At 54.3% G+C, this 12634-nt stretch overlaps 1 protein-coding gene across 5 annotated transcripts in view; it reads right to left on the bottom strand.

The window, feature by feature from the left end:
• Nucleotides 1-12634, bottom strand: part of SH3PXD2A (SH3 and PX domains 2A) — a 249230-nt gene that overhangs the window by 83476 nt on the left and 153120 nt on the right. For all 5 annotated transcript variants that reach the window (XM_027529520.1, XM_027529521.1, XM_027529517.1 and 2 more), the window contains exon 6: nucleotides 3197-3225. In XM_027529520.1, coding sequence (XP_027385321.1) covers nucleotides 3197-3225 — 29 coding nt within the window. The remainder of the gene's footprint in view (nucleotides 1-3196; nucleotides 3226-12634) is intronic.

The raw sequence follows: 12634 nt of genomic DNA, 5'->3' as shown, positions 1-12634 counted from the left end.
TTGTGAAATGGGAATCCCATGAGCCACCATGCAACGTGGCTCTGAGTAGGAAACGAAGAAATAGATATATAAAGTAGCCAGTACATAGTGAAAGTGAAAGTGAAATTGCTCAGTCGTGTCTGACTCTTTGCAACCCCATGGACTATAGCCTACCACACTTCTCCGTCCATGGGATTTTCCAGGCAAGAGTACTGGAGCAGGGTGCCATTTCCTTCGCCAGAGGATCTTCCTGACCCAGGGATCGAACCTGGGTCTCCCGCATTGTAAGCAGACGCTTTACCGTCTGAGCCACCAGGGAAGTCCTCCACTACACACTAGATGCTCACTAAATTATAATAGTAGCTAGCACTTCAGGAGAACTGTCCAGGGTGCAGGCAGTGTTCCAGGAAGACTTATATATATATATATAGAAGTTTATGTAATTTTCATTATAACCATGAGCTGTGTATTAGTCAGGATTCTCCAGATAAATAAAATAGAATATTGACAGAGAGAGAAAGAAGAGAGGGAGGAATTGGCTCTTGTGACTGTGGGGCCTTGATGAGCCCACAATCTGCTGGGGGTATACATATAGGCTGGAGACTCAAGGAAGAGCTGCAGTTCAAGTCCAAAGGTGCTGGCAGAATTCCTTCTTGCTTGGGGGAGGTCTTTCCCTTAAGGCCTTCAACTGATCGGATGAGACCAACCCACATTAGGGAGGGTAATCTGCTTTACTCAAGGTCCACTGATTTAAAAGTTAATCTAATTTAAAAAACATCTTCACAGAAACATCCAGAATAATGCTTGAGAAAATATCTGGGCACCGCAGCCTAGTCAGGTTGACACAGAAAATTAACTCTACAAGGTGGTAAGAATAGTATCCCCTAGTTTACAGAAGGTAAGGCAGGCACAGAGGGTAGGAGGAACGCCCAAGGTCTGAAGAGCCAGACTCTAAACTCCTGCCGTCTGGCTCCAGAGCTGACTCTTTTAACCATGACAGTAAGTGGCCATTATTATAAGCACAGCAGCATAAATTAAATTTCTCCATCCATCCTTTTCCTGGCCTGAGAGTGGAAGGCAGAGAAACCGGGGAAGCTTTCCCTGGGTGGGGCCCTGCCTTGCTTAGGAAGCAGCACAGACTCTGAGGCTCAGAGATTGAGGGCTGGTAGGTTATCTGGGCCAGTCCACAACTCTACGGAGGAGGAAACTGAGGCTGAGAGTAGAGAAGGGACTCACCAGGGGGTCCCAGGGCTTCAGAAAGTGATGATGACAACAATAAATCATGCTTCTCCAGCAGTTACTGTCTCCTAGGGACTTTTCTGCATTAACTTCTTGAATCTTCTACATGTGAGACAGAGAGCATCATTATCCCTGTTTTTTTAAGGAACGAGGAAACTGAGGCAGAGAAGTCATGAAACTGGTGCCAGAATCTCAGCCCAGGCTCAACCAATCACTGCATCTCTGAGGTTCGGGGCCGGTTTCTTGGGGAGGAGGGGATGTACCTGTGTGCTAAGTCACTTTGGTCATGTCCAACTCTTTGAGACCCTATGGACCATTAGCCCTCCAGCCTTCTCTGTCCATGGGATTCTCCAGGCATGAATACTGGAATGGGTTGCCATGCCCTCCTCCAGAGGATCTTCCTAACTTAGGGATCGAACCAGCGTCTCTTAAGTCTCCTGCATTGGGAGGCGGGTTCTTCACCCCTAGCACTACTCCCAGGCTTGCCCCTCCTTCCCAGTTCCCCAACCTGGGGCTCTGGCTACAAGGGACCGGTAAGAAGACGCTGCAGTTCATGAGGCAGCCTCAGCCTCCTGTTCACGGAGGAAATGCCCTGCCGTACAGCGGTGTGCACACCTGAAACACCCCTGCCCAGGTGACAGGCATGTGTGCGCATGTGTCTCATCCCACAGCTGGACACAAGCACACATGCCAACCCACAAATGGATACATGCCAACACACTGGCACACACACCTGAACAAGTAAACATCCTCAAGAGCACACAACTATGAAACCCCACGTGAACACACACGACTCCCCCCAACACATGCCCCCTATACAGGACACATCTTTCCTCATCCCAATTAACATATAAGCAAACACGGATACACACAAACCACACTCAGAAACACACCATGCAATCACAGCTACCCCGATTCACAGCCCATCTTTCACACACAGGCATGTTCCTCTACTGATCCAGGGGTCAAAGCACCTAGACACAAGTACCTGCCCACAAGGTGAGCCGCTAATGTGAGCCATGGATTCTTCCACACTTCCCACACCCCAAGGGCCAGAACCGCCCCCCTCGGCTGTCCACCCCCACAACTCACCACCCCCATAAGTAGGAATAACGCAGATCGTTCCAATCCCTTCCCTACCCGGCAACTCCCAGTACACACTCATCCCTAAATACAAGGGACCACCCTCCCCCAATTAACTGCACCGCCCACGTGCAGGTACTTGCCCAGTTCCTCCCCCGACCCCCCCTCCCCCCGCGAGAATCCTGACCCCAGAGGGCAGCGCCCAGCACACAGAGTCCAAGGACTTGCTCTGCCACTCCCTGTCTCCACCCACTTCGCAAACTCGGGGTGAGCCCTGGCACCTGCCGGGCCAATGCCGGGGCGGGTCAGTGTCCTACCACCTGGTCTCCGAGGGCCACCGTGCAGAGCCCCCACCCCCGCAGCGTGGACCAGGCGCTCACAGTCCGGGGAGGAGGGGCAAGGCTGCTCCTCAGGCGTTAGAAACTCACAGTCACTCGGGCACGATCCCCGCCCCCCCACCCCGCAACGCCCTGCTCCTGGATCTCACCTTCTCACGGGGGAAACGCAGCATCTCTATTAACCCTTCCGTGGCTGCCGCACCGCGGTAAGGACCCAGGGAGAAATCCCAGCAGTGCCCAGCAGTCGGCCGCGCAGCCCCAGGAGGAGGATCCGGCTGCACACGTAGCGCGGATCTAGGGGGCTTAGGCCCCCCACTCTCCATGCACCCACTCCCATCAGCACCGGGGAGAACCCGAGGGACGCGGAAGGAGGAGGGGGTGCGAGTACCAGAGGTCTTAGGGGGCAGGAGCTGGGGATGGGGGCAACAGAAAGGGAGCAGGACCACGGGGCAGGCAGGCGAGGACAAGCCCCCAGAAAGTCCCCCGCAGGGTCAGAGCGGCGCGTGCACGAAGCGGGAGGGAAGGTTGGAGGGAAGAACGACCGGAGGCTCCCTTACCTGATTTCCTCTTGGAACTGCCGTAGTCTCTGAAAAAGAAGCAACAACACACAGACATGGTTAGGGTCGTGCGGGGGCGCGAGGCTGCTGCGCTGCGGCTGCAGGGCACTCGCGGGCCGCTGCTCATGTGATTCCCGCTGCCGGCGAGCCGCGCGCTCCGCAGCCGCACGCACTGCGCGCCGCGCCAGCCCGCGGGGCCCCCGCCTGCTCTGCCTCCCCTCCGGCCTCGATCGGCCCGCCCCGCCCCGCCGGGCCGTCCGCACCCCGCCCCGCCCCGCCGCGGCTCGGTGGGCCACTCGCGCCCTTTCCCAGGCACCTTCCCCCAAGCTCGGATTGGGGAGGACGAGGCAGGTTTCCAAGCACTTCATTAACAGGGAAACTGAGGCCCCAGGGAGTGGTCGCTAGAGCCCAGGCCCTGCAGCGCACCGGGAGCCTGCTCCCCATTCCTGCCAAACTTTCCCTCCCAGTGCTTTGACCACTCAGCCTTTAAAGTCACGATCGAAATGTTACCTCCTTCACCTGTCTTGCCTGACATCCTCCCCTTGCAGGCCCTGCAGTAATTATAGATTTGTGTGAGCCTTTGAAGGAAGTCCGCCCCCACCCATGGGTCCCTGAGGTCACAATGTGCCTTGTTCCCTCCAACTGCACCCCTTGGCCAGGCAGTGGTGATGGACGAATAGGGACTGTAGGCTTAATGCTGACCTTCAGAAAGGCTCAGGCTGGGAACCGGAGGATTCAATAGGGGGTAGGCAGAGCATACTGCAGGAGAAGGCAATGGCACTCACTCCAGTACTCCTGTCTGGAAAATCCCATGGATGGAGGAGCCTGGAAGGCTGCGGTCCATGGGGTCGCTGAGGGTCGGACATGACTGAGTGACTTCACTTTCACTTTTCACTTTCATGCATTGGAGAAGGAAATGGCAACCCACTCCAGTGTTCTTGCCTGGAGAATCCCAGGGACGGGGGAGCCTGGTGTCGGACGCACAGAGTCGGACACGACTGAAGTGACCTAGCAGCAGCAGCAGCAGCAGAGCATACTGCCAGGTATGGTGGCTAAACTTCCAGTGAGCACTGGGTTCAAATCCTGTTGCTAGAAATAACTGCTGGAGGACCAGAAGTATGTAACAGATTGTAACCTGCCAGGCTCCTCTGTTCATGGGATTTACCAGGCAAGAATACTGGAGCAGGTTGCCATTTCCTACTCCAGCTGATCTTCCTGACCCAGGGATCGAACCTGAGTCTCCTGCATAGGCAGGCAGATTCTTACCATGTGTCACCTGGGAAGTCTGTTAACAGCTTTACCTGCCCTGGTCTGCTCCAGCCTGGAGCCTGCTCTGCCCGTGAGCAAGGAGTTAACCCAGACTCAGCCACAGGCTCCCTCCCAGTCCTGCCCCCACTGCCTTCCTGCCCCTGCTCCTGCCTTTGGCCCCTCCCTACACCCTTGCAAAAAAGTAAAATGGCTCTCTGAGGAGGCCTTACAAATTGCTGTGAAAAGAAGAGAAAAACAAAGGAGAAAAGGAAAGATATACTCATTTGAATGCAGAGTTCCAAAGAATAGCAAGGAGAGATAAGAAAGCCTTCCTCAGTGTTCAGTGCAAAGAAATAGAGGAAAACAATAGAATGGGAAAGACTAGAGATCTCTTCAAGAAAATTAGAAATACCAAGGGAACTTTTCTTGCAAAGATGGGCACAATAAAGGACAGAAATGGTATGGACCTAACAGAAGCAGAAGATATTAAGAAGAGGTGGCAAGAATACACAGAAGAACTGTACACAAAAGATCTTCACAACCCAGATGATCATGATGGTGCGATCACTCACCTAGAGCCAGACATACTGGAATTCGAAGTCAAGTGGGCCTTAGGAATCATCACCACAAACAAAGCTAGTGGAAGTGATGGAATTCCAGTTGAGCTATTTCAAATCCTGAAAGATGATGCTGTGAAAGTGCTGCACTCAATATGCCAGCAAATTTGGAAAACTCAGCAGTGGCCACAGGACTGGAAAAGGTCAGTTTTCATTCCAATCCCAAAGAAAGGCAATACCAAAAAATGCTCAAACTACCGCACAACTGCACTTATCTCACACGCTAGTAAAGTAATGCTCAAAATTCTCCAAGCCAGGCTTCAGCAATACGTGAACCGTGAACTTCCAGATGTTCAAGCTGGTTTTAGAAAAGGCAGAGGAATCAGAGATCAAATTGCCAACATCCACTGGATCATCAAAAAAGCAAGAGAGTTCCAGAAATACATCTATTTCTGCTGTATTGACTATGCCAAAGCCTTTGACTGTGTGGATCACAACAAACTGTGGAAAATTCTTGAAGAGATGGGAATACCAGATCACCTGACCTGCCTCTTGAGAAATCTGTATGCAGGTCAGGAAGCAACAGTTAGAACTGGACATGGAACAACAGACTGGTTTCAAATAGGAAAAGGAGTATGTCAGGCTGTATACTGTCACCCTGCTTATTTAACTTATATGCAGAGTACATCATGAGAAATGCTGGGCTGGAAGAAGCACAAGCTGGAATCAAGATTGCCAGGAGAAATATCAATAACCTCAGATATGCAGATGACACCACCCTTATGGCAGAAAGCGAAGAACTAAAGAGCCTCTTGATGAAAGTGAAAGAGGAGAGTGAAAAAGTTGGCTTAAAGCTCAACATTCAGAAAACTAAGATCATGGCATCCAGTCCCATCATTTCATGGGAAATAGATGGGGAAACAGCGGAAACAGTGGCAGATTTTATTTTGGGGGGGCTCGAAAATCACTGCAGATGGTGATTGCAGCCATGAAATTAAAAGATGCTTACTCCTTGGAAGGAAAGTTATGACCAACCTAGACAGCATATTCAAAAGCAGAGATATTACTTTGCCAACAAAGGTCCATCTAGTCAAGGCTATGGTTTTTCCAGTAGTCATGTATGGATGTGAGAGTTGGACTATAAAGAAAGCTGAGCGCCAAAGAACTGATGTTTTTGAACTGTGGTGTTGGAGAAGACTTTTGAGAGTCCCTTGGACTGCAAGGAGATCCAACCAGTCCATCCTAAGGGTAGATCAGTCCTAAGTGTTCACTGGAAGGACCAATGTTGAAGCTGAAACTCCAATACTTTGGCCACCTGATGTGAGGAACTGACTCATTGGAAAAGACCCTGATGCTGGGAAAGATTGAAGGCAGGAGGAGAAGGGGACGACAGAGGATGAGATGGTTGGATGGCATCACCAACTCAATGGACATGAGATTGGGTAAACTCTGGGAGTTGGTGATGGACAGGGAGGCCTGGCATGCTGCAGTCCTTAGGGTTGCAAAGAGTCGGACATGACTGAGCGACTGAACTGAATTGAACTGCACCCTTGCATCCACTGGTCCTCAGGGGAGCCTCTAAGACAGGTCTATTAAATGCTCAGGTAGGGCTGGATGGTGATCTATGTGGAGACCAGGGGAAATGCTCGTTTCCCTGGGGATCAAAGAAAATGCCAATTGCCCAGCTTCAGTCGAAGCGAACTGGTAGCTAGGTCTGCTGGCTGGAAAGAGGGAGTCTACTGGAAGAAAGGACAGCAGGTTCACTGGGAAGGGAATCACCTTCATAGACTCCCCAAGACTCCAATCCTGGGAGTCTAGGGGGTGACCTGGGCTTTGAGGCCATTTGTTAAGCTTCAAGGAGCTTTGCCTCCACAGCCTAGGATAAGCCCCTGTTTCCTAGGTTCGTAGGTTTCCCACAGAGGCCTGTGAGTAGGAATGCTGGGGCTGAGGCCCAGGAACCTCCATTTCTGATACCATCCCCTCCCCCCTCCCCACCAGCCCTCTTGTTTGAGAACCTCCTCAGTATCCCAAGCCTCTTTCAATCCTCACGTCTACACTAAGGAGGTTCTATCATCCACACCTTACAGATGAGGTTCAGCCACTGCCCAGGGTCATCCGAGCTGGGGAAGGGCTGTGGTTTATGAGCTCCCCTGCCCCCATGAAACTGCATCACGGATGGGGGATAACGGGGAACCTGCTGAATCTGTTGCCTTCAAAAGGCAGGTGGGAGAGTTCCCATTTGCCCCTGTCCCCGGCCCATCAGTCCAGGAAGGGCAGAGCCAGGGTCAGCTCTCTGGGGCAGAATGGAGATGGGGAAGACTCTGTGTAGAAGTGCCTGGCTGTGACCACTGAAGCTCTGCCATGGGGAGAATTCCCAGCGAGGAGGAGGAGAGTGTTATATGGTGGCTACCTCCAGCCCAGCAGAATTGCATCTCCCAAAGAGAAACTTTGTTTCTCAGGCCTTATTGCCGGGTAGGGCCTGAGGAAGGGCAGAGAGTGGAAGGCCAGGATCAGCTCCCCTCCCCTGCCCCACCACCTCCCAGCTGGTCCTGCAGGAGAAGCCTCTGGCCCGGGGACCACAGTGGCCCACTGCCCATCCCCTGGCGGCCAGCAGACCAGATGGGGGGCGTGGCTTCCTTGCAGTGATGGCCATTGCATTGTCCCCACTCTGTTTGTGCAGCTGCGCTGCCCATGATTCTCTCTGAGCTTGTCAACAGCCCCCAGGGGGAGACAGGCAGGTCATCACCGTGTGATGGGAGCATGTCGAGGCTCAGGAGTGGGAGACGGACATAGTTCATGGCTGCTGAGGCCGCTCTGTGCCAGGCCCCATCAGCGATTCTCAACCTGAGCATTCAACAGGGTCACCTGGGGAGCCGGAGTTACAAGTTCAGACGTGGCCCCCACCCCTGAGCTGACGAACCTAGTGTCTGCATCCTGGACGAGCCCCCAAGGCTGCCCCAGTGTTGGTTGAGAACCCCAGGCCCAGCACAGGCTCCGCTCAATCACTGAAATCCCTGTAGGCAGCAGTGGTGCCAGGGGGCACTCCAGTCCCTGTACCACAACCTCCACTGGGACTCTAGCCACCCCCAAGAAAATCTTGCTTAGTAAGAACAATGAGCTTGCGGTGCCAAAGAAGCTTCCAGACAGCCCCTGCCCGCTCCCCTCAACCCACCCCAGCCAGCCTGTCCTTCAAATAGAGGATGAGCCCTTCCCTTCAAGGACTCCTGGGTCCTGTGGTCTCCTTTTTTGGGCAGGTGAGGACAGCAAAGCTTAGAGAAGCTGGACAACATGTTCAAGGTCACACAGTGAGTAGGTGAGGCTGGGGATGGAGGCTGGGAACCTGGCCTTCTCTGGGTCAAGACCAGATGCTGCCACCAGTGGGTGCAGGGGAGGAGGGCAATGCCAGCCCTGGGGGCCTGAGAAGCACATGGGTTAATGGGGTGGAGGCTGAGGCCCTGGCATGGGAGGCCCAGGCTGGGGCTGGATGGTGGGACTGGCAGGCCTAGGACTCCTTCCACAGGGTCTGGCCTCCAGCCCGAGTAGGGGCGGCCCTAATAGGAAACCTCTTGGAGGTTTCCGGTTGGGCACCTTTTAGCAAAGCCATTTCATATTTTTAGCCATTGAATGTGCTGAGAAGCAGCTTAGATATCCAGTGGCTGGGACTCCCCCATCCCTCACATACCAGGGCATGGGGCGGGGTGGGGAGAGGCAGGGATCTCCCACCTCCTGCTGCCCTGCAATCAGTCCTGGCCTGGGCAGGACAGCAGACCCTCCGTCAGAGTCCAGTTTCTCACCAACTTGAGACCCCCTCCCCACCTCCCCTCTTGCTCAGTCCTTGCCCAGAGCTGGTGCTGACAGCCCCCACGCCCCTGGCAATTCCACTCCTGGTAGGTCACAGTCTAGCCTGCTTCCGACTTGCTGCTGAATCACCATCTCCCGCGGAGTCACAGGAAGGGAGAAAGGGAGGGGAGGCGAGGCTGGCGTCTCCCTCTAGCGCCGCCAGAAGCTAATGTAATTGAAAAGGCCTCCCAGGCTGTCCTGACACGGCTCCGTCAGGCCACTCGGCCTTCTCTGCAACTGGTCCGGGGGTGACCAAGGCCACAGTGACCAACCATCCTGGGCAAAACTGGGACACAGGACTTTCAGAGCCCAAACTGGGAAGGTCACAGACAAACCAGGATGGTTGATCACCAGATGGTGTACAGGTCAGGCCTGGCTGGAGAAAAAGGGTGGGGTTCCTCCAACCCAGCATCACACCCTTCCCTCATTTAAACAGGGGACTCCCCCTCTGCAGCCTCTGTGATATAAACAGTTCACTTAGGACGTTGCTGTCTGCAGCATGAGGGAAAGTGCTGGAAGCAGATTCCAGTTCAACTTTCTGCTACTTGCTAGCTGGGTGGTCATATTGAGCTACTTACTTCCTTTACCTCGAGAACCTCTATTTCTCTGTGTACAGAAGGAGGAGAGTAGCTGTAGCAACCCGTTAGGATTTGGGGAGCAGGAGACACAGTGTTCTTAAAGAGGTCCACATGGAACCCGGCACAGAAAATGCTACAGAAATGCTTATTTTCTCACCCCTGGCCCTGACCCCACCTCTGTTGCTACCCAAATGGCAAAGTCCTGTTTGAACTTGGACCCTGCAGAACCCCTAAAACCAAAGGCAGGGACTTCTTTTTCAGGACCCCACCACGATGCTGGCGGCACAGTACCACGCAGAGGCGAGTCCAGACTACTCTGCAGTTTCAGGCTTTCAGACACCAAACCGGCAATGGTGTCTGTCAAGTGCCGTCCACAAAGGGAAAGCCTGTTAGTACACACAATGTTTGAATAGGGCTTGTCTAGAAACAGCCACATTTTCAAGGTGACACTGATCCACAGGAATTGGCAAACTCTGGACTCATGTATTGGAAAGCATCTAACCTCCAAGGAGTGGCAAATGCTCAGAGCCCCGAACCAAGCGATGATCATGCTAAGGGCACTCAGAAAGGCCAGCTTTCCTTTTTGTTCTTTCATTTCTCTTGGTGAGACATGCTGTGCTCCTTCCCCGGACATTCCAGGGAAGGGGCTGGTGCTGGATACAGAAAAGAGGGAGAGGCTGCAGTGAGGGGGTGGGAAAGGCATTTAGCAGGTCCTGTGTCTGGGCCACCTGTTTTTGCACATGCTTCCCCTCCCTTTCTTGAACAGATATTTGCCCTGCAGTGCTCTGAAGTGGGCAGAGGTGGTGTTAATCCGTTTTATGTATGACGAGATTGAGGTCCTGAGGGCTTAAGTGGCTGGCCGGGGCTCATGAAGCTCCACTGACATCCTGACCCAGAGGGCTCCCCACGTCGAGGTCCACCGGGTACTGGGGTGCAAGGAGAGGACGCACGGGCAGGAGAAGCAGGCTCTCAATGGGGAAAGGAGGCAGCCATCCTGCCAGTGAGGGTTCCTGGAGTGAGAGGCAAAGCCAGGAAGAGCCCCCGAGACAAGGGAGAGACTAGGAGAGAAAGCCCAGTCAGGCGGACCGGCTCTGTGGAAGGATGCTGAGTCCCCACCCGTGGCATTCTGAGTGCTGCAGGGCTGCGCCCTTCCCTGCCTACTGCCCCTTCCCCCTGCCCTCCCCCTGCACCGTTGCTCCTGTCAGCGAGTGCCCTGGCAAAGGAGGACATGCACGCACTGCCAGCCTGATGTTCTTACCCCCTGTCTGCTGGCTGACATTGGCTGTTTGGCCCAGGATGCCTGTCTGCAGGGCTGCAGCTGCTGGGAACTGCAGGTTGCCAGATGGCTGTCGGTGACCTTGAGAGCCAAGCGGTCTTGGGGTCGTGGGTGGGACCTGGATCATTGGATCATGGGGACGGTGGTGGGGGCGGGGTGATGGTATGCAGCCCTGGCTAGGGGAGTGACGTGGAGCTCTTGAGGTGTGCAGCGATGGTTCTGACTGCTGTTACTAACCAGTAAGCACTTTGTGGCTCCTGCAGGAGGCAGCCTTGTGAAGGCCTGAGCAGGTGTGGGAGAAATACGCGACTTGTGCTTCTGGCCTGCGAGTCTGGGGTGAAATTAAGGGAACAAAACTAGCTAGCACAGTAAGAAAGGTAACCTTCTGAGACAGCCCATGCTGAGAGTCACAGGAGAGGTTACCCACCAGGCGCAGAGGAGATAGAGATCCCAGGGCTGTAGGACATCCAAGGTGGCTTCCTGGAGGAGGAAGCTGTGAGCTGGGCCTTGGAGGAGCAGAGGAGTTTGGATCCATGGAGAGGGTAGAGAGGGGGAAAGTTCAAGAAGCAGGAACAAGGAGCTCTGAAGAGGAGGAGCTGAACTACTGGGGAGGGTTGGTGAGCAGAGGGACAGGCAGGGAAAGGCCAGGCTAGGGCTGGGGGGAGGGGGAGACCGGAGCAGGGAAGGATAGGGCTTTGAAGTCCTGCTCCCAAATCTGGAAGGTTTCAGAATGGAGCAGTGATAGGGTCAGGGCCTGGCTGGGGGAAGGCTTTTTGTTAAGAGGCTGAGGTGGACAGCTAGGGGGCGGGCAGGAGAGGCTGCGACGACTCTGAGCCTGGATGTCCACACCCCTTCCCCACCGTGCACCCCCACCCCTGCTGATTCTGGGCCTGGCTCTGCCCTTCCGTGGCTGGTAGACCTGGGCAAGACACTTCCAGCTAGCGCTTTTTGAATGCCAGGTTGCGACCCACGAGCGAGTTCTGAAACCAACTCGGTGGGTCCCCACCAGCATGTTTAAAAGGTAAAACAGCCATCTCCAAACTTTTGGACCCCAGGGACTGGTTTTGTGGAAGACAGTGTTTCCATCGACAGGCAGTGGGGGGCAGGGGGTGTCTGCCACTCACCTCCTGTTGCGCAGCCTGGGGGTGGGTGTGGGTGGTGGGTGGGTTGGAGACCCCTGAGGTAGAAGAGGCAAAATGATCTTGTCACCCAGAGCTAAGATGAAATACGATTCAGTGAACCTTGGCTTCAGATGTCTGTCTACTCATCCCCTTGTCTGTCTGTATTGGATGGTGATGTGAAATTTCTGATCATGGCAGAAAAAGGTTTAGAAACACCAACCAATTCTCAAGCCCTCAGTTTCCCCATCCATGTAAGGGGGCCTCTCTGACTGTCCTCAGGAGCTGTTAACTCTTCTTCGTAAAGCCAAGACACTGAGACAGCAAATGTGACTCCAGAGGCCGAACGAGGAGGATCTGGAGAGCTGCAGCTTTCCACCCCGCGGAGCCCCAGCTGGGCTTCTGTGCTGGCTTTTGAGAGCCCTTGCACGGAATGGTGTTGAGGGGCAGCGACCTCTAGGGAAGACAGACGGGGGTTGGCGGGGGGCATGAAGCTGTTCTTTGCCCCCATGTGTGCCCTGGTCTAAATCATGGCACTGAGGGCCCTTGTGTCCAACAAGAATCCATCCTTTCTCCGCAGGGCCTGTTTGCTCCAGGGTTCTGAGAATGGGCCCCATTGTGCCATGTGGACAGTCCAGAGAGGCCGGAATTCCTGCCCCAGGCGAAAAAGCTGAATTCCTGGGGAGGGAAGAGGTCCCCCCCCAACCCCAGGCTGTGTCCCAGAGCGGCCCATGCCAGGCGATTGCAGACCCAGAAACCTCCAAGGTCTTGTGCTAGTCACTCGAACGCCCCAGAGGGTCTCTTTCGCTGCTTTGTCCACA

Source organism: Bos indicus x Bos taurus, chromosome 26, assembly GCF_003369695.1.
Source record: "Bos indicus x Bos taurus breed Angus x Brahman F1 hybrid chromosome 26, Bos_hybrid_MaternalHap_v2.0, whole genome shotgun sequence".
Lineage (NCBI taxonomy): Eukaryota > Metazoa > Chordata > Mammalia > Artiodactyla > Bovidae > Bos > Bos indicus x Bos taurus.
Note: the sequence above shows the minus strand (reverse complement) of the source record. Positions and strands in the feature narration are given on the sequence as shown.